The 26684-nt window shown below is 50.5% G+C and overlaps 1 protein-coding gene across 3 annotated transcripts in view; it reads left to right on the top strand.

Moving 5' to 3' along the window:
- The window catches only part of PLEKHH1 (pleckstrin homology, MyTH4 and FERM domain containing H1), a 55232-nt gene that overhangs the window by 17665 nt on the left and 10883 nt on the right, over nt 1-26684 (top strand). For 2 of the 3 annotated variants that reach the window (XM_055289068.2, XM_055289066.2), the window contains exons 3-21: nt 3562-3624; nt 5038-5187; nt 7378-7461; nt 9729-9810; nt 9918-10675; nt 16729-16807; nt 17238-17279; nt 17502-17593; nt 19330-19480; nt 19713-19855; nt 20850-20960; nt 21375-21461; nt 21816-21977; nt 22959-23039; nt 23389-23571; nt 23961-24069; nt 24860-24972; nt 25580-25756; nt 26091-26188. In XM_055289068.2, the coding sequence (XP_055145043.1) occupies nt 3562-3624; nt 5038-5187; nt 7378-7461; nt 9729-9810; nt 9918-10675; nt 16729-16807; nt 17238-17279; nt 17502-17593; nt 19330-19480; nt 19713-19855; nt 20850-20960; nt 21375-21461; nt 21816-21977; nt 22959-23039; nt 23389-23571; nt 23961-24069; nt 24860-24972; nt 25580-25756; nt 26091-26188 (2765 nt within the window). The remainder of the gene's footprint in view (nt 1-3561; nt 3625-5037; nt 5188-7377; nt 7462-9728; nt 9811-9917; nt 10676-16728; nt 16808-17237; nt 17280-17501; nt 17594-19329; nt 19481-19712; nt 19856-20849; nt 20961-21374; nt 21462-21815; nt 21978-22958; nt 23040-23388; nt 23572-23960; nt 24070-24859; nt 24973-25579; nt 25757-26090; nt 26189-26684) is intronic. The other variant, XM_055289067.2, reaches the window with a different exon arrangement.

Here is a 26684-nt window from a genome sequence, read left to right as displayed (position 1 = left end):
TTCTGGCTTTGAATCTTAGTAACTGTGTGACCTTAGGCAAGTTACCTTACCTCTCTGTTTTAGCTTCCTGATCCACACAATAGGGATACTAATAGTACCTGCCTTCTGGGGTTGTTATGAAATGTAAATGAGTTAATGCATGTACAGTGCTTATGACAGTGGCCCTGTTTAGCTACATAAGTGTAGCCTAAATGTCCTACATGTATATACACACATGTGGTCCTGTTTAGCTATATACATACAGGCTAAATGCCCACAACACAGTGTAGGTCTTACAGGACACTCTTTAAATTAATAGTGGGCAACCTCTGGCTTAAACCCATTCTTTCTGTAGGTGAATCCTAAGTAGTCCGATCATATAATCTATCACCTAAAGCAGGACACTCTGGAGAGAAAGTGAAAGGAGGCTCTATTACTAGTCATGCTGAGACAACAGGTGAGCATCACACTGTCCCGGCCACACTGGTCTCCCTGCTCCTAAGTGCCATCTTTGTATAGGAAAAAAACCAACAAGCAGCTTTTACCTATAAATTTCTGAATGCCAGGCCATGCACATGTGCTTTACATGGGGCAGCTTGTAGAATCTTCACAGCGATCCTAGAAGGTGTCATTACTCTTTTTTTTTCTTTAACTGATGAGGAAACTGAGGCACGGAGAGGTTAAGGAATTTGTCTAAAGCCACACTGTGGTGGAGTCAGTGAGGTTCCAGTGCCTTACCTCTTAGCTGTGCCGTTCTCTCCCGTGGGTGTAAGGCAGCGGTAATAATGTTGAACCTCTCACGCCTGTAATCCCAGCACTTGGGGAGGCCGAGGCAGGCGAATCACATGAGGCCAGGAGTTCGAAACCAGCCTGACCAGCATGGAGAAACCCCATCTCTACTAAAAATACCAAAATTAGCCAGGCTTGGTGGTGCACGTCTGTAATCCCAGCTACTTGGGAGGCTGAGGCACGAGAATCACTTGAACCTGGGAGGCGGAGGTTACAGTGAGCTGGGATTGGCCACTCCAGCCTGGGCGACACAGTGAGATTCTGTCTAAAAAAAAAAAAAGAATATTGAACCCTTTTCTCAAAGGGATCATTGAGACCAAGATGGTGTGGCTCTTGGTTCAGGCCACTGCTGGGCACAGCAGGACTGTGCTGGGAGTACAGGAGAGTCCCAGGTGCTCCTGCCACCATGGCCTGGTATTTCACAGCATCTCACAGCGTGTGACAAGGAGCTGCACACTTGGGGGTTAAATACCAGATTGGTGCCAAGTGCACTTCATCAGGTTGCTGCAGCCAGTTTTAGGGCAGCTTATGAGTCTTATGTGCAGCTGGTGAAAGTAGATCCCTGTCAGCCACCTAAACCTGACACCTCTTTGGCTGGCATATTACGCCAGACCCACACACTGAAAGGACAGCTGAGGACATGGTCCTAGAGAACCCTGGAACAGCCAAATAAGGGTGCCCACCTATAGCACCAGCTTTGCAGAGCTCCAGGTGTGGCCTTTAAGCAAGGGTGAAGAAGAAAGATCTGCCCTCGTGAAAAGTGTTGATGCTGGGGCTAAAGTGTTCAGACACTAGTTTTAGAGAAAAAAGAATACTGCAACATAAAAGTGAATATGAAATGCTTTGAGTGTCAAGTGTCCTTGCAGGGTGGATAAGAAGGACTGGCCAGGTGCGGTGGCTCACGCCTGTAATTCCAGCCCTTTGGGAGGCTGAGGCGGGGGGATCACGAGGTCAGGAGATCGAGACCATCTTGGCTAACACGGTGAAACCCCGTCTCTACTAAAAATACAAAAAATTAGCTGGACGTGGTGGCGGGCGCCTGTAGTCCCAGCCACTCGGGAGGCTGAGGCAGGAGAATAGCGTGAACCTGAACCTGGGAGGCGGAGCTTGCAGTGAGCCAAGATCGCGCCACTGCACTCCAGCCTGGGCGACAGAGCAAGACTCTGTCTCAAAAAAAAAAAAAAAAAGAAGGACTGGGAGGCTTGGCAGTAATGAGGACCACCTGGCAGTGACAGAGGGTGACCCAGGGCTGGGAGGATACCCCGGGGGAGACCCCAGGCTCTGAAAGGTGCCTTGCCATTCCATCTGCTTCAGTAATAGCATGTTCATGGGATAGATAATAAAATACGGAGGGGAAAAAATGCTCGCTGTGTTGTCAATAACAGAGCGATTTCTGGTTCTGACCAATGTCATTGACTTATCACTCTTGACCCAAATGGAAATGCCTCCATGGGAGGTAAGACCCAAGTTTATCCTTTACTGAACCTTGGTCCCCATTTGCAAAAGAGCAAGACAAGTTTTTCCATCAGAGGAAGTCAGAAAATATCAGCCAATCATTTCAGAATGTCACAAATATGAATTATCATTTCCGATGGAAAGCCTATGCCTTCTTCTGAGCTACAGAGCAGATTAGTTAGGTCTCAGTAGTCCTGCTGAAGTGCAACCTAGGAAACTTACTGAGGGTCCAGGGCCTTCCCATTCAGTATTTCATTTTATTCTTGAAAAAGAAAATGCTCCTCATCATCGCATTCATTAGATTATTTCTGTGTGGGTAAAAAACCCCCAAAAACCCAACTGTGGCTAGCTCAAGCAAACGGGATTTATTAGAAGGATCCTGGGGCAGCTCACAGAACTGAAGGAACTATCCAGCAATCATGACTTGATGAGGTTTGTGCACCTTCTCCAGGGCACCTCCCTGGCTCCAGCCTCTGATCTCTTGATTCCAGATTCCTGGAGAGACAGAACCTGGCTGGCCCAGTTAGGTCTGGTGTCAAAGAGGGAAGGGTTATGCAGTACCAACACTGGGGGCCACCACTATGTATCAACCAACCCCCCACCACCAAGGAGAATTCCTTTTGCACTGGGCAGCCACCCCTATAAACATAATATTGATTTATGCTGTGCTGTTATCTGCCCCGTGGCTGCATAGCAACTGTGTGAAGGTCAAGGAACTCCTCTGGGACAGGCCTGAGGACTGTTTGACTTAGGACAGTCCATCTGGCTCAAACCAATGCCCAAAACTGACCAGAACCAACGCACCCACTCAGCTTCCATCGAGAGGTTTGAGTAGTGTTACTAACCCCAAGAGAGGAAGGAAAGAAGGGATGTGGGCATCCTTGGCTTGAACACGTGAATGCCTGTCACAGGGGGCCCTATCCATGGGAGCACCAGAGCATTTTTGTCCCATATGGGTTGTAAGTCTTGAGTTTTACTCGGGATCTTCAGATGAGCATAACTCTAACTCTCTGTCCAAGGGAATGTGCCCTGAAAGCATCTGTGTCTCCCCAATACCAGAAAGGAGAAGAAAATGGATGAGGGAAGGCCACCATGAGCAAAGAGGTCCCCCAGGTTCCCAAACCCCCCCAGCCTGCTGCTGGACAGTGAGAGGAAAGTTACACAGGGAGCTGAGAGTTGCCTTGAAAATCTTTACCCTGACACTCTTGAGCCATTTGAGATGGGCACTTGAGGCCTGGCCTGTGTGCAGTGTGTGCACAGTTCTCTAAAGTGGCCTTGATGCCGTGTTCACAGTAGGGACATGGCACCTACATCTCCCTTTTCTCTCTGGCCAAGCAGATGCAGGAGCTGGAGCAGAGGCTGCTGGAGGCAGAGCAGAGAGCAGAGAACGCCGAGACCCAGGTAACCAGGGGAGGGGATCAGCGGGAATATGCAGGGGAATGACCGTCGGCCCTTCCAGGCCCTTCCCATGGACACAGGTGGACACACACATCACCAGTAGTGCTGTGTTATACCTGAACAAATGAGTGTGCATGGAGCTTTCTGTGGGAGTAGAGTCTCTGGGTAAAGATCAGTGTAGCAAGTGGGTATAGTAGTCCAAATAGGCTAGACTATGCTATGGTAACAAATTAAGTCTGAAGTCTCGGTGGTTTATCACATTTAGTTCTCACTCATGGAACCTGTCCATTGAGGGTTAGCCAGTGATTCCGTTTCCACAGTCACTCAGGAATCCAGGTTAAAGGAGGCTTGCCTATCTTATAGCTGGACCACTTGGAATGCGCAGCCTTCTTGGTTGCCATGGCAAGGAAAGAAAGCTGGATGTATTTTTTATTAGAGATGGGGTCTTGCTTTGTTGCCGAGGCTGGTCTCAAACTGCTGGGCTCAAGCTATCCGCCCACCTCAGCCTCTCAAAATGCTGGGATTACAGGCGTGAGCCACCGCACCTGGCCTTATTTATTTATTTATTTATTTATTTATTTATTTTATTTTTTTAATAGAGACAGGGTCTCACTATTTGCCCAGGCTGGTCTTAAACTCCTGGGGTTTAAGCAATCCTCCTGCCTCAACCTCCCAAAGTGCTGGGATTACAGGTGTGAGCCACCACACCCACCCTGCACCAGCTTTTAAATACTTAAGCCCAGCCAGGTGTGGCAGTATGCACCTATGGTCCCAGCTACTTGGGAGGCTGAGGCTAGAGGATCCCTTGAGCTCAGGAGTTTGAATCTAGCCTGGGCAATATAGCAAGATCTTGTCTGTTTTAAAAAAATTTTAAATAAATAAATATATACATACATACATACTTGAGTCCAGAAATGATGCACCATTTCCACTTGGACCCCATTGGTTGGATCAATGACATGGCTCCATCTAGCTGCAGAAGGGTTGAGAAATATGGGTCAGCACATGGCTGTCCAGTGAACAGTAAATATCGCTACCACAGTGGGGTTGGGACAGTTGCTCTCCTAGGCTGTTTGTCCTGCCCAACTCATTCCTCCTGGGATCCACAGAGGTCAATGGCACAAGACCCAGCTGCTTTTTCCACTTATCGTCTCCTCTGCCCTCCTCTTACCCATCTCTCCATTACTAACTATGACCTAGAGTAGCCAAAACGAGTTTCTTCTTTGTCAGTCCTTCTTTTGCTCAGATTGGAACTTTATAAATGATAATTGAATTAATTGGCTCAGACTGCCCTGGGTAAGGGCTGTGCCTGGGAGTCACAGCCTGGGGCATCAGAGGGTGTCCCACCCACGTTACTGGCCACTGCACACCCCGTGTGAGTGATGGGAGACACTATGAGATCATTGCACTTTTCAGGTGGGTGTCATGGAAGAGAAGGTAAAACTATCCAATCTGAAGAATGTGGACTCTGAGGGGAGCCTGCACCGGAAATACCAAGAATTGCTGAAAGCCATAAAGGGCAAAGATGAGCTCATCAGCCAGCTGGAGGCTCAGCTGGAGAAGCAGGTAAGGGCTCATGCACAAGGGAGCACCATGCCCTCTTCGACATCTGTACCGCTGGCCCCCAGCTTCCTGAGCTGCTCCGCTCAAGCCCTCGAGTGCGGGGGAACTCGCTCCCTCCTGAGCCTATTCTTTTATGTGATAATTTAATTATAGGAAGGCCTGTTCCTCCCACATCTGCTCATTAGAAGCCAGGCAGGGGTTAGAGTAGAGAAAGGAGCTTGGAGGCAGACTGATCTGGGTGTGAAGCCCACCTCTAGCACCTGCTGCCTCTGACAGTGGGCAAAGTGTTTAAGTCACTGGTTCTTATTTTACACATTTATAAAAGAAGGGTGGAAACACCTCATAGAGCTGCTGGGAGAGGCAACCCATGTGACCTGTGCCTAGTGTCAGGCACGTGGTCAGTACTTGGTAAGGAGAGCTTTTCTTTCTCCATTCTCGCCTTGTTGTGCCCTGCCAAGATGAGATACTTGATACTTGGCTGTAGTATGATCAGAGCTGCACAGAGCTGGATGGTCAGTCGTGGCCAGCTGGTTGCCCAAAGTTTCTCAATGAAGCTGAAGAGGCAGAGACCAAAGTTGTTGCCTCCTCAGAAAACCAGGGTCTTCCCTCTTGAGCACATGGGAGCCCAGGAGAGGCCACTGCCCGGCATTTCAGCTCCACTCGGCACCTTTGCTCCTGAGAGGACTTCTGGAACATCTCCCTGCCAGTTCCTGTGTCCTGCCTTCTCCCCTTCACAATCTCACCAACTCCATCCCAGTTCTGTCCCTTTCCTCTGATACTGGCCTTACTTACCTAGCTTTCCCCTTGTGCCAGAGTGCCATCATTTCCAACTAAACACCCCACAGTCTGGACAGATGTCTTTTAATTTCCTACACATGCCTTCTCCATGTAGGAGAAGCCGATCCTGGTGGTGCCTTCCAACCATCATGGGCAGATTCATGTTAACCCATCAGCATTCACCCAATAGGCCCTTAATGGAGGTGCCTTTGTATACTGTGGGGTACCATGTGTTCTTGAAAAATGATGGAAAAATAGAATTTTGACACTTGGAATCTCTGATCAATTCTTCCATTGATTTTAGACATACCTTCTCTTCTGAGTAGCTCATAGTTAGAAGTGGCAGCATCCTGGGGGCTGGTGGACAAAATGACTCTTGCTAAAGCTCCTTAGGTCAGAAAAAAGGTCATTTTACAGTTGGAATCAGTAGGTCAAGCTCATAAAAGAAAGGGCACTGTTTTGTGAGTCAAGAGACCTGGTTTTAGTCCCAGCTGTGCCATGAATGGACAGAGGCAAATCATTTCTTGCCATAGCCTTAGTTGCCACAGAAGTACAAAGACAATATCAAACCAGGTCAGGGTTGGCCGACTTTTTCTTTAAAGTCCAGGTAGTAACTATTTTATGTTTTGTGGGCCACAGGTCTCTGTTGCAACTGGTCAAAGCTGCTGTTGTAACATGGAAGCAGCCATAGATAAGACGTAAATGAATGACCATGGCTGTATTGCAATGCAACTTTACTCACAAAAACAGGTCTGGGTGGGGCAAGCAGGTGGAGGACTGGCTGTGGCCTGAAGGCCATTGTTTACCACACCTTAAACTAGATGACCTTTAAGGTCCTTCCAGCTCCGAAATACTGAGAGTCTGACATTGTCTGACGCTGGGATTATAGGCGTGAGCCACCACGCCCAGCCAGGGTGCTCCTCTTTAGATGCAAACCTTTTCAATCATCTCCTCTTTTGACTACTTTGATGGAAATACCTCAGTTATCTGCAATTTTGCCTTATTTTTTGTTTTTTAACTATAAAGGTAATACATGCTTATAGTTAAAAATTAAAAAAACAGCCAGAGGAGTATAAAATGACAAGTCATCTCTCTCTCCCTCCCCAATCCTTGATTTCCACTCCTCACTATTAATGTTGCTTGCATATGGAGGCACAGCATTCTCCTTCCATGTCAGGGATGTGCCGTGTTTATTCAGCCAACCCCTTCTTGGTGAACACTTACACTATATCAGTTTTGAGTTTTTAAATGTTGTGTTACCTTATCAAATAATATTGCAACAAACAATTTCTGCTCACTGGCTTTGCGAGGTCAGTGGCACGCACACTTGACGTTTCTTCCTGGGGTTTCCCACCTCCAGTCAGTCACTCTTCTGGTGACTGTTAGGATTAACAGAAGGCCCTCTCTTTCTTGCAGAAGCAGATGAGAGCAGAGGAAGCAAAAACTGTTCAAGAAAAAGCTGCAAAGATCAAGGAATGGGTGACACTCAAGTTGGCAGAGGTGGGTTGGAAACTCATCTTGGAGGCCTGCTGGAAGCATGGCTGGGCCTGCCCTGACCCCCGGAGTTTCCTGCCCCCTTCTGTCTGGGGTGCCTCGGCTGACCTTCGTTCTGTCCAGCACTTGTTTTGCATTCGGCCTCCATGCCGAGACACCGTGGTTCACTTCCCCTTTCCTTTTGTCTTGGTTGGGTCTCCCTGGAGCTCCTGACTAGCTTGGTGCTGGATTTAAGTTTGCGAGAAGGAATGTGTCTCACTTCTGAAAAGCCCTCTCAGTTTCTTTCTGGGAAGCCCACAGAGGCCAGCGTCCACTCTCTCCACTTTCTCTTTTATTATTATTATTATTTTATTTATTTATTTATTTATTTATTTATTTATTTATTTATTTGAGACGGAGTCTCAATCTCTCACCCAGGCTGGAGTGTAGTGGCGCAATCTCGGCTTACCGCAACCTCCACCTTCTGGGTTCAAGTGATTCTTGTGCCTCAGCCTCCCTGAGTAGCTGGAGTTACAGGCATGCGCCACCATGCCCAGCTAATTTTTGTATTTTTAGTAGAGACAGGTTTCACCATGTTGGCCAGGCTGGTCTCGAACTCCTGACCTCAGGTGATTCACCCACCTCGGCCTTCCTAAATGCTGGGATTACAGGAGTGAATCACCGTGCCTCACTTTCTCTTCCATCCTCTTTGTTCTTTAACTATGTGTGTGTGTGGTAAAATATACATAAAATGTACCAATTCAGTGGCATTAAGTTCATTCACAGTGTTGTGCAGCCATCGCTGCTATCTATGTCTAAAACTTTTCCAAACAGAAACTCTGTACCCGCTAAACACTAACATCCCATTCTCTCTTCCCCCAGCCTCTGGTAACCTCTATTCCACATTCCCTCTCTATCCATTTTTGTAATTTATCACATGCTGTACCTTTATTTAGGAAAGTCAGGACTTGAAGCTACAGTGCTATAGCCAACAAACAGAAAACAACCTCCTTCTAAATAAAAGGAGTGGGAATTCCTGTTTGGAAAAGGACGAACATACATTTTTTTTTTTTAATTTTATTTTTGAGACGGAGTCTCACTCTTGTTGCCCAGGCTGGAGTGCAATGGTGCAATATCGGCTCACTGCAACCTCCACCTCCTGGGTTCAAGCAGTTCTCCTGCCTCAGCCTCCTGAGTGGCTGGGATTACCAGCACGCACTACGACACCTGGCTAATTTTTGTACTTTTAGTAGAGACGGGATTTCGTTATGTTGGCCAGGCTGGTCTTGAACTCCTTACCTCAGGTGATCCGCATGCCTCAGCCTCCCAAAGTGCTGGGATTATAGGTGAGAGCCACTGCACCCAGCTGATGAACATCCATGTTTTCCTCTGTCCTCCTTACACAAGTGGTTCACACCTGCAGGAGGGTATTGGCTCATTTGGCCTCCTTCCCCTTCTTTGGATGCACATCTCAGGTCATCTGCTAGACTGCAAGTTCTTGGGGACAGAACTGATGCCTGGCTTACCTGCATATTCTCACAGTCCCAACCCTTGCTAAAAGATACTCAATAAAAGTGTGTTGGACTTAATTTAAAAGAAAATGCAGGCTGGGGCGGTGGCTCACACCTGTAGTCCCAGCAGCACTTTGGGAGGCCTAGGCGGGTGGATTGCTCGATGCTAGGAGTTTGAGACCAGCCTAGCCAACATGGCAAAACCCTGTCTCTACAAAAAATACAAAAATTAGCCGGGCATCGTGGCATGCACCTGTAGTCCCAGCTACTCGGGAGTCTGAGGTGGGAAGCTAAGGTGGGAGGATGGTTTGAGCCCTGGAGGCAGAGGTTGCAGTGAGCCAAGATTGCACCACTGCACTCCAGCCTGGGTGATAGAGCCAGACCTTGTCTCAGAAAAGAAAATAAAATGCAGCAGCCAGGCACAGTGGCACATGCCTGTAATCCCAGCACTTTGGGAGGCTGAGGTTGGCAGATCGTTTGAGTCCAGGAGTTTACCAGCCTGGGCAACATAGCGAGAGCTTGTCTCTACAAAAAATAAACGAAATTAACTGGGCCTGGTGGTGTGTGTCTATGGTCCCAGCTACTCAGGAGGCTGAGGTGGGAGGATCAGTTGGGCCTGGGAGGTGAAGGCTGCAGTGAGCCAAGATTGCTCCACTGCACTTCAGTCTGGCCAACAGAGCAAGACCCTGTCTCAAAAAAAAAAAAAAAAAAAAAAAGAATTGAAAAAATACGTCTAAACCTGTAGGCTAGGTGTCCTAAATCTTCATTTTTCTTTCTGCTCAGCTTGAGATGGAGAATCAGCATCTGAAAAGCCGTAATCAGCACCTGGTGGAGCAGGTGGGAGCCCTTCAAGATGCGCTAGAAGGTAGGCAGGCCAGGGTGCGCAGGTGTGCGGTAGGTGTGTGTGGTGGGCGTGGGGCTGGGGCTGAGCTACGGGAGCTCTCAATGTGACTGTTTTTACCCCAACCACAGCTATTCAGATAGCTCCTTCGCGGAAGCTGCTGGTGCCCCCCCACGGAGCTGCAGAGCAGGATTCTGTCCCTTCAGAGCCGGGAATCCAGCCTATGGGCCAGGACAGTGGCTCCCAGGCCCAGGGTCTGAAGGCAGCTGTGCTTGCACCTTCCCCAGGTGCCCTGCAGAGCAAGGACTCTGTTTCTGAAGCAGCAAGCCCCTTGGAGGATTCTAGTTCCAGCACGGTCCATTCTGGGGAAACGGTAGAGGCCAAGCCCCATCAACCTCATCTGGGAAGAGAGAGCCCTCCCCACCAGCCATGCATGAAGCTTCGTACCTTCAGATGTGGTTCAGCTTCCTGGGGTGAGAGTCTGGTTACTGCTGAGAGAGGGATGCTCCCTGGGACAAAGACCTCTGCCAGGGAAGGTGGTCCTGGCAGCAGTCTGACCCTACCAAAGGTGCGGGCTCCTGGCACCCCACGGGACAGCATCCAGTTGGCGAAAAGGCACCACAGCCAGCCCCAGGTGGGCCGTAGGCACTTTGACCGTGTGGTGAGCATTGAGATTGGGGCCTTCTCAGCCCTCCACCCCTCCGGCCTTCCTGAGCTGGAGTCCCGAGCTAGGTACCGGGAGGAACCAGAGAAGATGGAGATGGAGGAGCCACCCCCAGCAGGGAAGAATGAGGAAAGAGAGACCCCGAAGGCCCTTGGAGCTGAGCTGGAGGAAGTGGAGCTGGGTAACAAGCCACCTACACCCCCGCTGCACCAGTTTTCATCCTGGGTAAGAGGCAACCTCTGGGCTGGGCAGAGGAGCAGAGCTAATGACAAGAACACTGCTGGCTGAGCACAGCCATGCACTGAGCAGGAGAGGAGGCTGCTGGCATCCTCATGGTGGCCCTGGCAGGCAGGTACCATGGCGCCTGTGCAGACCACACAACCAGTGAGGGTCAGAGCTAGAATTCAGAATGATGTGAATGGCGGTTGGCTGTCATTTCCTGAGTGCTCACCGTACACCATACATCGAGCTGGGTGCCCTGCACACCTTTTCTCATTTAATCTTTGTGAGTCTTTCAGGTGGTCTGGCATGATGGTCAAGAGCATAGGCCCCAGAAGCAAACCACTAGGGTTGAACTGTTAACTACGTGACCTTGGGCATGTTACTGAACCTCTGTGCCTCAGCTTCCCTATCTATAGAATGGGGATAATAGTACATACTTTATAGGGTTGTTATGAAAATACTTAGTAGTGGTTCATAGTAGGTGGTAGGTAAGTATTGGCTATTTTTCTTTCTTTGTTTCTTTCTTTCTTTTTTTTTTTTTTTTTGAAACAGTTTCACTCTCATTGCCCAGGCTGGAGTGCAATGGCACGATCTTGGCTCACTGCAACCTCTGCCTCCTGGGTTCAAGCAATTCTCCTGCCTCAGCCTCCCAAGTAGCTGGGATTACAGGCATGCACTACCATGCCCAGCTAATTTTGTATTTTTAGTAGAGACAGGGTTTCACCATGTTGGTCAGGCTGGCCTCAAACTGCTGACCTCAGGTGATCCACCCTCCTGGGCCTCCCAAAGTGCTGGGATTACAGGTATGAGCCACTGAGCCTGGTTTTTTTTTTTTTTTTTCGAGACAGAGTCTTGCTCTGTCACCCAGGCTGGAGTGCAGTGGCGCGATCTCGGCTCACTGCAAGCTCTGCCTCCCGGGTTCACGCCATTCTCCTGCCTCAGCCTCCTGAGTAGCTGGGACTACAGGCACCTGCCACCATGCCCAGCCAACTTTTTGTATTTTTAGTAGAGACGGGGTTTCACCATGTTAGCCAGGATGGTCTCAATCTCCTGACCTTGTGATCCACCCACCTCAGCCTCCCAAAGTGTAATTTTTATATTTTTAGTAGAGACGGGGTTTCACCATGTTGTCCAGGCTAGTCTCAAACTCCTGACCTCAAGTGATTCACCTGCCTAGGCCTCCCAAAGTGCTGGGATTACAGGCAACTGCGCCAGGCCAGCTTCCTTACTTATAACATTGGATAAAATGTCTTGACATCTGTCTGGTAGAAATACTTCAGAAGCAATGATCTGGTTGGTGGCCAAGGGTGGGGACACAGATGAAGCATGACTGGCCACACATCATTAATCTTTGCCGAGCTGGGTGATGCGCACGTGAGATCATTCTTTTTTTAATTGAGACAGGGTCTTACTCTGTCACCTAGGCTGGAGCGCAGTGGTGCAATCTTGGCTCGCTGCAACCTCTGCCTCCTGGGCTCAAGCAATCCTCCTACTTCAGCCTCCTAAGTAGCTGGGACTACAGGCATGCACCACCACGCCTGGCTAATTTTTGTATTTTTGGTAGAGACAGGGTTTCACCATGTTGGCCAGGCTGACATTTTTTTTTTCTTTTCCTTTTTTTTTGAGACAGAGTCTTGCTCAATCTTGCCCAGGCTGGAGTGCAATGGTGCAATCACGGCTCACTGCAGCCTCAACTTCCTGGGCTCAAGCAATTCTCCCACCTCAGCCTCCCGAGTAGCTGGGACTACAGACATGCACCACCATGCCCAGCTATTTTTTAATTTTTTGTGGAGATGGGCTCACACTATGTTGTTGCCCTGGCTGGTCTCGAACTCCCAGGCTCAGGTGGTCCTCCCACCTTGACCTCCCAAAGTGCTGGGATTACCGGTGTGAGCCACCGTGTCTGGCCCTGTGTCTGACATTTTCCATGATAAAAAGTTAAAATAAAAATGAGACAGGCTATAAAAATGACTTTTCACAGGTCACTAGTGAAAATGGCATGCGGATATTAAGGGCTTCACATGGAGCCTGTGGGTAGGGCTCCTTTCCTTGCAAGGAGTAAGGTATGGTTTCTCCCTTTTACAGGTCAGGAAACCACTGTTCCCCACAGACTTAGGTACTTGCCCAAGGTCATGTAGTAGTTAGTGAGGGAGCCAGGTTTTATTTATTTATTTACTTGAGAGACGGTGTCTTGCTCTGTCACTCAGGCTGGAGTGCAGTGGCACAATCACAGCCCACTGCAGCCTTGTACTCCTGGACTCAAGGGATCTTTCCACCCCAGCCTCCTGAGTAAGTGGGACTACAGGTGCACGCCACCACACCTGGCTAATTTTTTAAATTTTTTGTAGGGATGGAGTATCCCTATGTTGCCAAGGCTGGTCTCAAACTCCTGGCCTCAAGTGATCCTCCTTCGTCAGCCACGAGAACCACCTTACCTGGTCTGAGAGCCAGGCTTTAAATTAGTTCCAGCTGCTTTGAAGCCCAGCTCTCACATTCCAGCTGTACTTCCTCTTAAGGGACATTGCCAGAGCTAATGTCAGTCTTTGATTCATGGGCAGACATCGCCTCCACAGATGCTGCTGGGGTGTGTAGCAGTACCATGGGGGACAGCTAAACGTTGGCTCCTGGCAGCAGGAGGAATGAGGTCACTTGGGAAAGGGGGTGGCATCAGGGTGGACTCACCCCACACCACTGCTCGGGAGACCTGTATTTCCAGGAGTACCTCCCAGGGCCTCCTTTTGAAATGCTGGTTTGAATCTGGGCTCAGTAGCTCATGCCTGTAATCCCAGCACTTTGGGAGGCTGAGGCAGGCAGATCACTTGAGGTCAGGAGTTCGAGATCAGCCTGGCCAACATGGTGAAACCCCGTCTCTACTAAAAATACAAAAATTATTTGGGCATGATTGTGCACGCCTATAGTCCTGGCTGCTTGGGAGCCTGAGGCAGGAGAATCGCTTGAACCCAGGAGGCGGAGGTTGCAGTAAGCTGAGATTGCGCCACTGCACTCCAGCCTGGGTGACAAAGGAGACGATCTCAAAAACAAAACAAAACAAAGAAATGCTGGTTCAGGAGGTGCACAGCCCTAGACTTTTGGGCTATATCCTTGGCAGTGACTGTTGACCAGCTTCTGGTTGTTTCAAGGACACCTGTTAAGACTAGAGACCCAGTTGAGCCAAGAGTGGGGCACATCGGGAAGACTAGGGGTGGAAAAGCACTGGTACTCTGGGCTGCCGGCACTCTTCTTGCTCTGGAGTCCAAATGCAGAGGTTGGGAGCGGGGAGTAGTCAGGCAAGGAATGTGCAGCTGCTACCAGAGAGAAGCGTTGCTCACTTTGCCGTTTTGCCAAAATACAGCCATTCACTGTGATAGCATAAGAGTGGGTCTTGGGCCGGGTGCGGTGGCTCACACCTGTAATCCTAGCACTTTGGGAGGCAGAATCAGGTAGATTGCTTGAGCCCAGAAGTTCGAGACCAACCTGGGCAACACGGCGAAACCCCATCTCTACCAAAAAAGATACAAAAATTAGCTGAGCATGGTGGCACATGCTGGTAGTCCCAGCTACTCAGGAGGCTTAAGTGGAAGTTAAGTTTGAGCCCAGGGATGTGAAGGTTGCCATGAGTCAAGATCTTGCCACTGTACTCCAGCCTGGGTGACACAGCCAGACCCTGTCTTGAAAAAAAACAAAAAGAGTGGGTCTTCTCTGTCTGAACAGGTTAAGTGTGTGTGTGCGAGAAGAGGGTGGAGGACGAGAGGAGGAATGGGGAGACGAGGAGTTATTCTCTCCTCTTATTCTGTATAGAAAGCGTGTCAGATGACATTCTCCCCAGGAACCTCAGCTGAACTCTGGCGATTAAGGTATTAAGGGGATGAAAGTATTAAGGGGCAGCGTCAGGTCTTCCCACAGACCCTCCCTGCCCCCAGCTAGGCCGCAAGGACCCAAGAATCAGCCAAAAGAATGTAAGGAGATCTCATCCTGTTTGCAATCCCCTTTGTAACTTGCTCCTGGGGAAAACAAGACACAATGCTAGCTCCTTCCCAGGCCCCTGAGGCATGATCACTCCTGTTCCAGGGAGAGCTTAAGAAATCACAGTGGCCAGACAGCCCAGCCTCTCTCTCTCCCAGGCAGGACCAGTGGGGCAGTAACCATGGGGGGGAGGCGGGCGGAGCAGTGAGAAATGTCAGAGAACATTTCTCAATCTGACCGTGTGAGAAATACTTATGTACCTTAGAGTTTGGAAAGCACTTTTTTCAGTTAATCCTTAAAACAACCTTGTGAGTTAGGCATTAGATAACCTTTTGTCAAACAGTCCTAGGTTTTGTTTTACCTAAATCCTTCAAACTTCAGTTTCATTTCCTCTGCAAAGTTAGAGGCCTGTCCTTGGTTAAATTCCATGACCACTCTGGGCAGAAATAATCCTTTTTATGCCAAATTTTACTTGGGCCTGGTGTATCTGCCCTACATGAGCACAGAAACTCCCTGCCCTGCTGCAGGGCCCTCCTTGGCCTCCTTCCTCACTGCCTCTCTGTCTCCTGCCGCCCCTCCAGTGATCTCAGCGTCTCTTGGCAGCACTCATCAGCTCTGCCCTCTCTCCTCCCAGTTGTCCCAGGGCTGCTGCTCCCCTCTGAGATGACACCCCGATAGGCACCCACCTCCCTTCCAATGCCATCTCCTAGCCTATCTGACCCCACCAGGTGACAGCACATCTAGCTGCCCCCCTGAGCCAGCAGGGCATTCCTCCAAAGGCTGGCCAACCTTCCCTCGTCAGCCTTGGTGACTCATGTCACCTTTGTTTTCCTTTAGGCTCAGTGGAGCAAGCAGATATAGAAGGTACAGGGAACCATGTGGGTTGTTTATGAGCAATCAGGACCATTAGGAAAAGCTCCTTTGGCCTGTGGCCTACTTCAGACCCAGGGGCCCCCTCAGGACGGGCATTCTCCCAGTGTCTTCTGCATGGGGGTGCTGGAGTCCTGTTGGGCTACATAGGCTTTGTAGGTTGGCCCTGAAGCCTAGCCATGATACGACATTATTCCTGCAGGGGAAAAAATGTGCCCTAAGTTCCCACATATGTTCATCACAGCACTACTCACAATAGCAAAGACAAGGAATCAACCCAAATGCCTATCAATGGTAGACTGGATAAAGAAAATGTGGTACATATACACCATGGAATACTGTGCAGCCATAAACAGGAATGAGGTCATGTCCTTTGCAGGGACATGAATGGAGCTAGAAGCCATTATCTTCAGCAAACTAATGTAGGAACAGAAACCCAAACACTGCATGTTCTCACTTACAAGTGGGAGCTGGACAATGAGAACACATGGACACGGGGAGGGGAACATACTTAGTGGGGCCTGTCAGGGGATGGTGGCGGTGGGGGAGTATTAGGGAAAAGAGCTAATGCATGCTGGGATTAATACCTAGGTGATGGGTTGTTAGGTGCAGTAGACCACCATGACACACGTTTACCTATATAAAACCCTGCACATCTTGCATACGTACCCTGGAACTTAAAAAACAAACAAATATTTTTTTTAAAAAAAAAGAAGCAATAGAGAATTTTTTTTAAATGTGCCCTAAGTTCCAAACAACCGGCTTACAAAAGAGCCCTTGTTGTGTGGCCCCAGTGGCTTCCTCATTATCAATATCCCCAACTTCTGGGGGTGGGATCTTGAGACCCAAGGGTCTCTAAAACGGGTAGGATTCAGAGCAACAGGTTACTGACCCATCTTCTCTTGAAACTCCTTTGCCCCAAAGGTGAAGGGTGGAGGCAAGAGAGGGAACTGTTGGGCACTGATTATATTCCAGGTGTTAAATGCTTACGTTAAGTATTTCATTGATTCTCACAGCAGCCTGAAAGGTAAGTATTATGACCTCCATTTAGAGCAGAGGAAAATGAGTCTCAGAAATGAAGTAACTTTCCCGAGATTTGTTAGCCAGTCACTGCCCCCCGCAGGTCTGCCACCCCCAAAGCCATGCTTTCTCCTGCACATGCCTGGAGGGGATGGGGTGGGCATCATGCCGGGCCCTGAGCTTCCTGAGACCTCTTGTTTCAGGAGAGCCGGATCTATGCTGTGGCCACATCGGGCATGCGGCTCTCAGATGTGTCTCCCAGAAGTAATACTGCATGCTGCGGTGAGTTCCAAGTGAGGCTTGGAGGCACCAAACACCCAAGGTGGGCAGGGTGGGCAAGCGGGGAGGAGAAGACTCCAAGCAACACCCAGGGCCAGGGTTGGCTGGCCTACCCTGTTCCCCTCCCCAGCAAGTGAAGTTCAGGTGAAATCACAGCAAGGCCCACCTAGGAGGGAAAGGGAAGTCATACAGGTTCAGCCCATCACAGGGAAGTAGCCAGTCACAGAGCTGGAAGGGATCTGAGAGGGGGGCCTCCAGCCCAGCCTCCCACCTGCACAGGCTTCCCATCTGCAGTGCCAGGGCCGTGGGTGGGAGGAGCCCCAAGTGTCCTGATTTACATGAACCCCACTCACTGGCTCTTCTCCAGCCAGCCACAACGAGGGCTGTGGGGTGGTCCCATAGCCATATGATTTGTAACTCACATCTTCAACAGTGGAACACTGTGCAAGCCTCATGGAGGAGAAAATGGTTAAAGGTAAGGCTTTTGGATTCTGTTGTGAGGGATCCTTTACCACATGGAGATCATGGTCCCCAAAGGGAGTCAAAGGGAGAAGATGAACAGGGCCCTGGCCCCCCTCTTGAGATCTGTCACCGGCCTGCTCCTGGAGGGAATGCCGTCTGCCCAGTTCTCTGCTTCCCCCACACCCCTTCCTGGGTTATGTCCTTGAGTAATCTCATTCTTCTCTTCCCTGCGCAGCTTCAAGCCCTCCTGCCCTTGCTTCCCCTGGGTCTTTCTCTGGCCTGGTCTACAAGAATGTCACTGTGCCTGTCTACACAGCACTGAAGGGGGTAAGAAACTGCTGCACAAACAGGGGGTGTCTCATCAGGAAAGGCCCCTGGCCTCATCGTCCAATGACTGAGGCGGGGCTCTAGGGCCAGGCGTCTGCACATGGTGACCCTGCCCAGGGAGCTCAGCCCAGCACGTGTCATTTTGTTTTGTTTATTAGGTTGTTATTGTAAAAATTCCACATTTACAAAAATTTGAATCAGTATGAATGTGGACAAGGTAAGAAGGTTAAGCCTATGCCCGCTCTACAGCTCGTCCCCCTCTTTTCTCACGTCTGCCCCACTCCCCAGGTCCCAGAGGGCAGTGGGGCTCCTTCTAGAATTATTGAGGTATATTCCAACTTATATTCCCGTAACGTCGCTACATTTTAAAAACAAAAATCAGATAGAATTGCAATATTTTCATACACATTTTTGTCTCTGTTATTGGTTTTTGAATAATAGTAATACTTGATAAAATTTTTTATAGAAGCATAAAAAACCAAAAGTGAAATTTCCTCTCACATGGCTTTTCCCTAATTCCTAAGCCCAAAGGAAGCTATCATGAATGGTTTAGTGTTTATTCAGTAAGGCCTTCTGATGCATTTATAAATATGCAGCACACTCTCACTGTCTCCTGTGTGCACACAAAAGGTGCTCATATACATGTCATTCTATGCCTTGCTTATTCACCTAACCACGTGAATAACCACGCATCAGGTCATCCTTCCCTACCTCCTCTTTATTTTTCCGAAATGGAGTCTGGCTCTGTTGCCAGGCTGGAGTGCAGTGGTGTGACCTTGGCTCACTGCAACCTCCACCTCCTGGGTTCAAGCGATTCTCCTGCCTCAGCCTCCTGAATAGCTGGAACTACAGGCGCACGCCACCACGCCCAGCTAATTTTTGTATTTTTAACAGAGACAGGGTTTTACCATGTTGTCCAGGATGGTCTTGATCTCTTGACCTTGTGATCCGCCTGCCTCAGCCTCCCAAAGTGCTGGGATTACAGGCATGAGCCACCACGCCTGGCCCCTACCTCCTCCTTCTATAGGTGTCCAGTACCCTTGGTATCGAAGCACCATAACTATTAATACCTAAAGCTTTCCTCCAATAATAATTTAGGCTGTGTCCCTGTTTTTCTCTAAAATGAATGTTGCCATGAACATCACTGTGCACATATATCTTTGTGAACTTATATCTACGTGTGTCTGTAGGACAGAGTTCCAGAGGTGGGATTTCTGGGCAAATTATATACATGTTTTAATTTTTGACAGGTACTGCCAAATTACCTTCTAAAAATGCCTTACACACTAGAGTTTTTTCCCCCATCTTCTCCCCATACTCTCACCAACGCTGAGATAGTCAGTCACTTTAAATGTTTGCCAATGGAGATGCAATCATTGATTGTTGCGACGTCCCCACACATTTTTAAAGCTCGCATGGCACACTTGATCTGTGGTGTAACTTTCTGGCCCCCTAGTGGCAAGGAGTGAGGGTCACAGTGGGCAGGCGTTCAGTCGTGATGGGCAGCTGCTTTGGGGACCACAGAAGATGGTGTGTGGGAAGGGAGGCCTGAGAAGCATGGAGGTCACGACACAGGAGTGAGGCCAGGAGGGACCTTACACGGGACAGTTGTCTGTTCAGAGTCCCGACTGGGGGTTGGCCACACCATGGGTGCTTGGAGCAGGAGTGCAAGCTGCAGGGTGGGAGAGGACTGTTTTGCAGCCTGAGCTGCAGTGAGGGAGGGGCCTGTCTTGCAGAGAGCCACACAAATCAGCAACATGCCCTTTATGGACGAGTCCTCCGGGTCCGATGATGACTGCAGCTCTCAGGCGAGTTTCCGAATCTCAGTCCCCTCCTCTGAGTCCAGGAAGACCAGCGGACTAGGCAGCCCCCGGGCCATCAAGAGAGGTACAGAGAAGGGGAGCAGGGGCAGGGTGCAACAGCAAGGAGCCCCTCACCTCTTCCCATGGGCACTTGAACATGGGGATCCCCGCTTGATCTGAGCTCGTGATCCCCCAGCAGCTCCACCCCCAGCCCCAGAGACCAGGTCTCCAGTGGGTGGTCAAGGCTCAGCAGCTCCTGGGCTGCGTGAGTCGGGGAGGTGTGGGCCCGGGACCTTGACTCCTCCTCCCTCGGCAAGGCGTCTCCATGTCCTCACTGAGCTCCGAGGGTGACTACGCCATCCCCCCGGACGCCTGCTCGCTGGACAGTGACTACTCAGAGCCTGAGCACAAACTGCAGCGCACCTCATCCTACTCCACTGATGGGCTGGGCCTGGGCGGGGTGAGCCGGGAAATGGGCTGGGGGAAGGTGGGAGCAGAATGTCAGCAGAGGCTGCTGGGACCCTCAGCACAAGACACAGGCAGTAGCTGCCTGAAGTGAGGGGTCCCTAGAGCTGGGGGATGGGGGCAGGGGGCGTGGGCTGGGGGGGGTGTGCAGTTATGGAGTCAGACACACAGACCCCACAAGGAAGGAAGGAGGGAGCCCAGAGAGCTCCTGGAGTACCAGCAATGGCCAGTTACTGATAGCCTACTGTGGCCCACCAGGCCCCATGAAGAGTTTTCCATATATGACTTTGTTTTATCACCTGGAATACTAACACAAGCTAACATTGATTGAACTCTTAGAGGGCACCAGGCACCGTGCTCAGTTTCCAGGCATTGTCTCATTTGTCCTCACAATCCTCTCAGGATCATTAGCCCATCTTATGGATGAGAAGCCTGAGGCTCCAAGCTGTGCCACTACATGCCAGGGCTACCGTCCCATCCAGATGTAATTCCGCATCCCTCGCCCCACACCTCTCTGCTGCCCCATCACCTCCCTGGCTCCATGACCCTCCAGTCCTGCCTGGCTGATGTGTCCATGGCTGCCCAGACCTGCCTTGCCCTCTCCCTGCTCTGTGCTGCCTGGAATGGTCTTCTTCCTCCTCTCAGTCTTTGAGGGAGAGGCTGAACTGTCCTAACAAGGCCGGCTCTCTCCTGAGGCTCTCCCTGGCCAGGCTCTCCCTCTAGCAGCCCCTGCTCTGCTACCTTCTCATAGTGAGGTCTTCCCCAGCTAACATGGGAGCCCTTCCTTGGCAGGACCACCCATGTTTTATTTAGTCCTCCCTGAACCGTAGCAGGGCATGGTACTCTGAAAATACACTGAGTAGGTACTCAATAATTTTGTATTTAATTGATGACAGAGTAGTGAGGCAGCTGGACCACGTGGACCTGTGTGATGTCTAGGAGCCCTGAGTGATTTCCCCTTTCTTCATCTACACCCTTCCACCCCTCAGGAGTCACTGGAGAAGTCGGGCTACCTGCTGAAAATGGGGAGCCGGGTGAAGACGTGGAAGAGGCGCTGGTTTGTCCTGAGACAGGGACAGATTATGTACTACAAGTCCCCGGTGAGAGTCTCCCCGCCCAGCACTGCAGTGAAAAGGTCTCCACGTCACACCCTGGACTATGTCAGATGGGATGGAGGAGGGGAAATGTGGCCCAAGGCCAGAGGGCAAAGGTCTGGCAGGTGGGCAGAGGCAACCTCACTGGGCCTCTGAGGCTTTGAGCCACACTTGGGGACCTAAGCCTGGCTGTGAGTTTCAGAATGAAATAGGGAGGTTCTCAGAAGGACCCATGTTCCTGATTAAGGCTCCATTTAGCTATAACCAGAATCTAGAATAAGTCACCCATCATAACACAGCCGGAATGCTGGGAATCATGTTTCCCTTTGCTTATGACCTGGAGGAAGATCTGCGGGTAAATGAGGTGCTCCGGAAAGGCTCCACATTCAGTGGCCTTCCTCCCGAATACTTTCTTTACAGAGCGATGTCATCCGGAAACCTCAAGGCCAAGTGGATCTGAACTCCCACTGCCAAATTGTTCGAGGGGAAGGTTCACAGACATTTCAGGTGAGCACGCTGCTGGCTGCTAGTATTTTAGACAGAAGAGGTGCTGGGTTTGGAGATGGCTGTGAGTGAGACAAAGATGGGGCCAAATGAGCATGAATGAAAGACTTCAGATCAACGTTTGGATGTGATCCTAACTTGTGAGTACAGGAAAGGAAGATGAGACAGAATATGAGAGATGGAGTGAAGGAAGGAGAGACGGGAAGGAAAAGATGAGGAGGAAAAGAGAGGAGGGAGCACTAGGGCAGGCAGAAGGCCGGCCCCTTGGGTTCAGGGACAGGTGCCACCTCGGAGCCAGGTCCTGGTTATTCCATTCTCCCAGTGTGCTGCCCCGCCCCCACATCTCGCCCTCCACAGCTCATCTCTGAGAAGAAAACCTACTACCTGACGGCCGATTCACCCAGCCTGCTGGAGGAGTGGATCCGAGTACTCCAGAGCCTGCTGAAGGTGCAGGCCACCGGGCCTCCAGCTCTGCCTCGGGGTGGCACCAAGCCCACTGTGAAGGGCTGGCTGACCAAGGTATAGGGTGGGGCTGATAGGGCAGGAACGTGTGCCTCCTGCGAGTCAGGGGAGCCAGGTGTGGGGTGCCGAGGGTGGTGGGTTCCCCCTTATATGGGGCTCCTTTCTCTGGGAGCCTCCTCACAGTGACTCGCTGGCCAGCCCTCAAACACGGTCTGGCCACACAAGGTGATGGCGAGTGATTCCCCGGAAACAAATCAGGGTTGTTGGAACAATTATTCTCAAGAAAGAGAAGGGAAGGGACTATCTTGTATCCATTTTGAGGTCATTAGGGGCTGTCACCCACCCCCACCTTATACCTGCCTCAGTGTTAATAGTGGGAGGAAGAGACCTGGGCGAGGTAGGTATGGCCCCTCGAAGACTTAAAGTATCCTAGGTCTGCCCGAAAGACATTTTTGTTAGGGCTTTTCTGGTTGAAAAGAGCAGAGAAGCAGTTGTTAAACCCAAGAAAATGGAAGTTAACAAGGAAGTACATTAGCTAGACCAGAACACCAGCAGGAACCAAGGCGACTTGCACTCAGCAAGCTCAGGGCTGGCAGGCTCGCTGTGTGCCTGCTTCTCGTTCAATCTGTTTATGTCATTCTCCTCCGCTTGTGTGCAGCTTCTGTTCCTTCATAATGCATGGTTGCCCAAGGGCTTCAGCCTACTGTTTTCCCTCCCTCCCTCCCGGCACCCTGACCACTGTGGCTTCTGCCACCTAACAAGTTCTTCCCATTTTCATATGCCTGGAGGGGACATCTGATTGGCCTGGCTAATCGTTTCATGGCAGGTCATAGGTCACTGAATAGCCCATGATGGCTGGGGTGCCGCAGGGTGTTACCCTCACTGTGAAAGGGGTGGTTCCATTAGTAGGGAGCCCAAATGGCATCTCCATCTCTACCATAGGTCAAATCTGTCTCCCTGTGGCTTCTTTTTGCCAGTCCTGGATTTACTTCTAGAGTTACCTAGTTCTCATAATGCCAGTTCATTTCTGTCTTACAGGTAAAGCATGGCCACTCCAAGCTGGTCTGGTGTGCTCTTGTTGGGAAAACTTTCTACTACTATCGGAACCATGAGGACAAGGTACTTCTCGGCCTCCCCACAATACCCACTCTCCTGCTTCCACCGAAGCACATGACCACCACTCCATGTCCTGATGAAAGTCCCTACCCCACGTAACCCCACAATAAATACAAAATCAGTTGGCTGGATCCCTCCAGAGTGTGAGATTCTGCGTGTCTGGGTCTCTGGTGCTTCTCCAAGCAAGCCTCATTCTGCTGCCAGCCTGGCTGGGATGCTATAGTCTTCACCTCCCCATCCTGTCATCAGTCCATATCCACGATTCCCAGCTCCACGGAGCCTATGTATTCAGAGAGAGGAGACTCCCTTGTCCCCCACTGGCTCCCCATTTATGGAAGACTCCTGTCCACAGCGACCCCTGGGCTGCCTGCCTGTGCGGGATGCACACATAGAGGAAGTAGATCGATCCTGTGACTCAGACGAGGACTATGAGGCTGGAGGAACCAGACAGTTGCTTTCCTCCCACTGCACCCTGGTGATCCACCCCACAGAGCACAGCCCCACCTACCTCCTCATTGGCACCAAGCATGAAAAGGTAAGGAAGAAGTCTGGGCTTCCAGGGCCAAGCTTGGACCTGTGATTCTGATCTTCCCTTCTCTCTTTCTCCTGAGCTTCCCAAAATTCAAGTTTATTTCCTTTTGGACACTTTGGCAACTAATATTCTCTGAATGGGAATATTCCTTTATACTGAATTTATTCCCAGTGACCAACATTGCTTCACTGAGGTCATGTAATAGAATCGCAAATTTGGAAACTTGGGTTCATGTTCACCTGATCCTCAGTCTTTCCAGGTAGCCCTGACTCATGCCAACCAAACTAGCTGAACCCCACATGGGCTTGGCCCCTTCAAGGAGTCCTCCCTGGAGCTCTTGCTTCCACTCTTCCCACGCCGTCCCCATCCGATGGCTTTCTGCCCTCTTCCAGGATACGTGGCTCTACCACCTCACAGTGGCTGCAGGTGGCAGCAGTGCCAAGGTGGGCACTGCCTATGAGCAGCTCATTGGAAAACTGATGGATGGTGAAGGAGACCCAGGTAAGGCAAGGGTGGCCACCATGGCTTGGGTCGGAGGGTAGTGGCTTGGTGACTATTGGTCAAGATCCCAAAGAAAGCAGTGTTGTACCCTGAAGCTGATTTTAAAACATCTGAGCCACAGAGGGGAAGTTCCCATCCAAGCTCCAGGGCCCCTCTGTCTCCGGCTGAGATACTAAGGTGACCATTCTGCATCTGGGAGAGTTTATCTGGGATGCAGGCTTTCCAGGGACCTGGGTAAATGTTTTACTTGGATCAAGCTGCCCCGTTGCTGGCTGGGCAGAGGGTTGAGGAAAGAAGGTAGCTGGTTAATCTATAGTTAGAGTTTGTAAATCAACAAGGGAAGCCTAAATTGGGATCGGACTAACCTGCTTAGAGTCTTTATTTTGCTACTGATTCTCAGGGCCCTGAGGAACTAATTAATGGCATATACCACACACACCCCTTTACTACTGCTCTGAGGCTTGTTTCTGACCAATTCATATGCTCCTCCATCCAGACTTGACACAGTAAGAAAGAGGCCTCCCCTGCACACATCCACCTGCACTCAGACACCCACAACCTTGCACACTTACCCCTACTGCCATTCCACGAGAAAGGCCATGCGTATATGAGGGTGCTCATTGCAGTGCCCACCTGTACACCCCACACTCTATGGATGATAAACCCAGCACAACCCAAGTGTTGCAGATAAACCACTATCTTCCCCATAAATTAAAGATGGCGGTGAGTGGGAGGTGAGTCCCCTCCCAGTAGTAACTGCCCCTGCTCTCTGGTTCTGTGCTTTGAGCAGATTCGCCGCTCTGGAGGCACCCCATGCTGTGCTACAGCAAAGACGGCCTATACGCCTCCCTCACCACCCTGCCCTCTGAGGCCTTGCAGACGGAGGCCCTCAAGCTCTTCAAGGTAAATCGGGGTGGTGGCCAGGCCCACCGCTGGGATACTTGGAATACTTGGGTAGAGAAGACCTGTGCAGGTGGGGACAACCCACAGAGGGATCTGGAGAGGAAGGGAAGGAAACTTCCCAGGGTCCCTATCACTTCCTGGATGGCAGGAATGTAATCCTATCACTGGGAGGGAAGCCTCTGGAACGTCATGCACAAGTCCTTGGGAAATGCCAGTGAAAACTCTCCCTGGAGGAGCTCCCCTCCTCCTGTAGTTAAGCAGAAAAGGCGAGGTATATGTTGCTTCTGGACTGAGAGATTCGGACCTATTTTAGCATGTCCTTTGTGAATGTCTGAGTTTTCTGTTTTTGTTTTTGTTTTTTTAATGAATTTGTCTTGTTTATGTAATGTAATGAGAACATTTTAAAAAGGAAAGCTTCTATCCGCAAAGTAGCCCATAGCCCCTTTTAGTAAGCAGAGATGCCCTCCAACAGTAGCAGTGCTCCCTCTTAGAAAGGGCTGTCAGTAAACTTTAACCTCCCTGGAGCCCTTGGAAAATGGCCAAGCCGTTGAGTTCTCTGAACCCAGGGGATGCTGGTCTGCCTGTGCTCACTGCTGTTCCCTCCCAGTCCTGCCAGCTCTTCATCAACGTGCCGGTTGAAGCTGCCTCGGTGGATTACCATGTGTCTCTGGCCCAGACCGCACTGCAGGTCTGCCTGGTTCACCCCGAGCTGCAGAGTGAGATCTACTGCCAACTCATGAAGCAGACCAGCTGCCGCCCACCTCAGAAGTACTCCCTCATGCAGGTAGGCATGCCAGGGGTGGAGCAGCTGACAGAAGCCATTGGCAAGGGCTGCCAGGTGGGAAAGGTGGGAGGAGGTAACTGGGCAGGTATACGGTAAGCCCAGCCAGTGGGCAGCCTCTGTGCTCCAAGCTGCATCAGTATGGCTGAGCTGTCTGTGCACAGATGGGTGATTGCATTCTGGACACAGCCTGACCAAGTTGGCCATCCCAGTACCCACAGCAAGTTGGGGGCTCTGGTTTGGGGAAAGAGTGCTGAAGGCTCTGTAGCTCAGGGCTATGAGGACAGGTGGTGCTGTAGGCCCAGCACTCACCCCATGCTGTCTGTGTCCCTGGCAGTGCTGGCAGCTCCTTGCTCTGTGTGCTCCACTTTTCCTGCCTCAGCATCACTTCCTCTGGTATGTCAAGCAGCAGCTCCAACGTCATGCAGATCCCAGGTGAGTGAACCTGGCCGTTTCCTCTGCCACTTGAGCACTGCCAACTGCTGCATGAATAAGAGGGATGAGAGGAGTCTAGGGCAGACCAGATCACTCTTGTCCTCTGAAACCGCTCAGTGGTCGTGGAGACTTCACCCATTGCCTTGTGCACAAATGGGCACATGGGGATCTGGGCATGCTTAAGCTTCTCTGTGCACCAATCCATGTATCCACGGATGTACTGTGGCAACTCTCACATGAAGCCACACTGCCCCCAAACTGTCCCCAAATGCTATTCTGTTGTTATGTCCTCTGGGTTCTGGAAGAAAATACCCATGCCAGCAACCTGTTATATGAAGGTCCTGAATGACAAATTAATGTCCCAGACCAGAGTCTTCAGGGCTTTTCTCACAACCTGCCCCAGCTACAGTTTTGGTCCTGGCTGAGTCTAGATAGGGATCTGGGGTGCCAAAGTGGCAGAGATGAGCAAAGCCCATAATACTCCCCTCTTCCTTCT

The sequence above is a fragment of the Symphalangus syndactylus genome, chromosome 8 (genome assembly GCF_028878055.3).
Source record: "Symphalangus syndactylus isolate Jambi chromosome 8, NHGRI_mSymSyn1-v2.1_pri, whole genome shotgun sequence".
Taxonomy (NCBI): Eukaryota; Metazoa; Chordata; class Mammalia; order Primates; family Hylobatidae; genus Symphalangus; species Symphalangus syndactylus.
The sequence above is the reverse complement of the archived record's forward strand: the minus strand, read 5'-3'. Positions and strand labels throughout refer to the sequence as shown.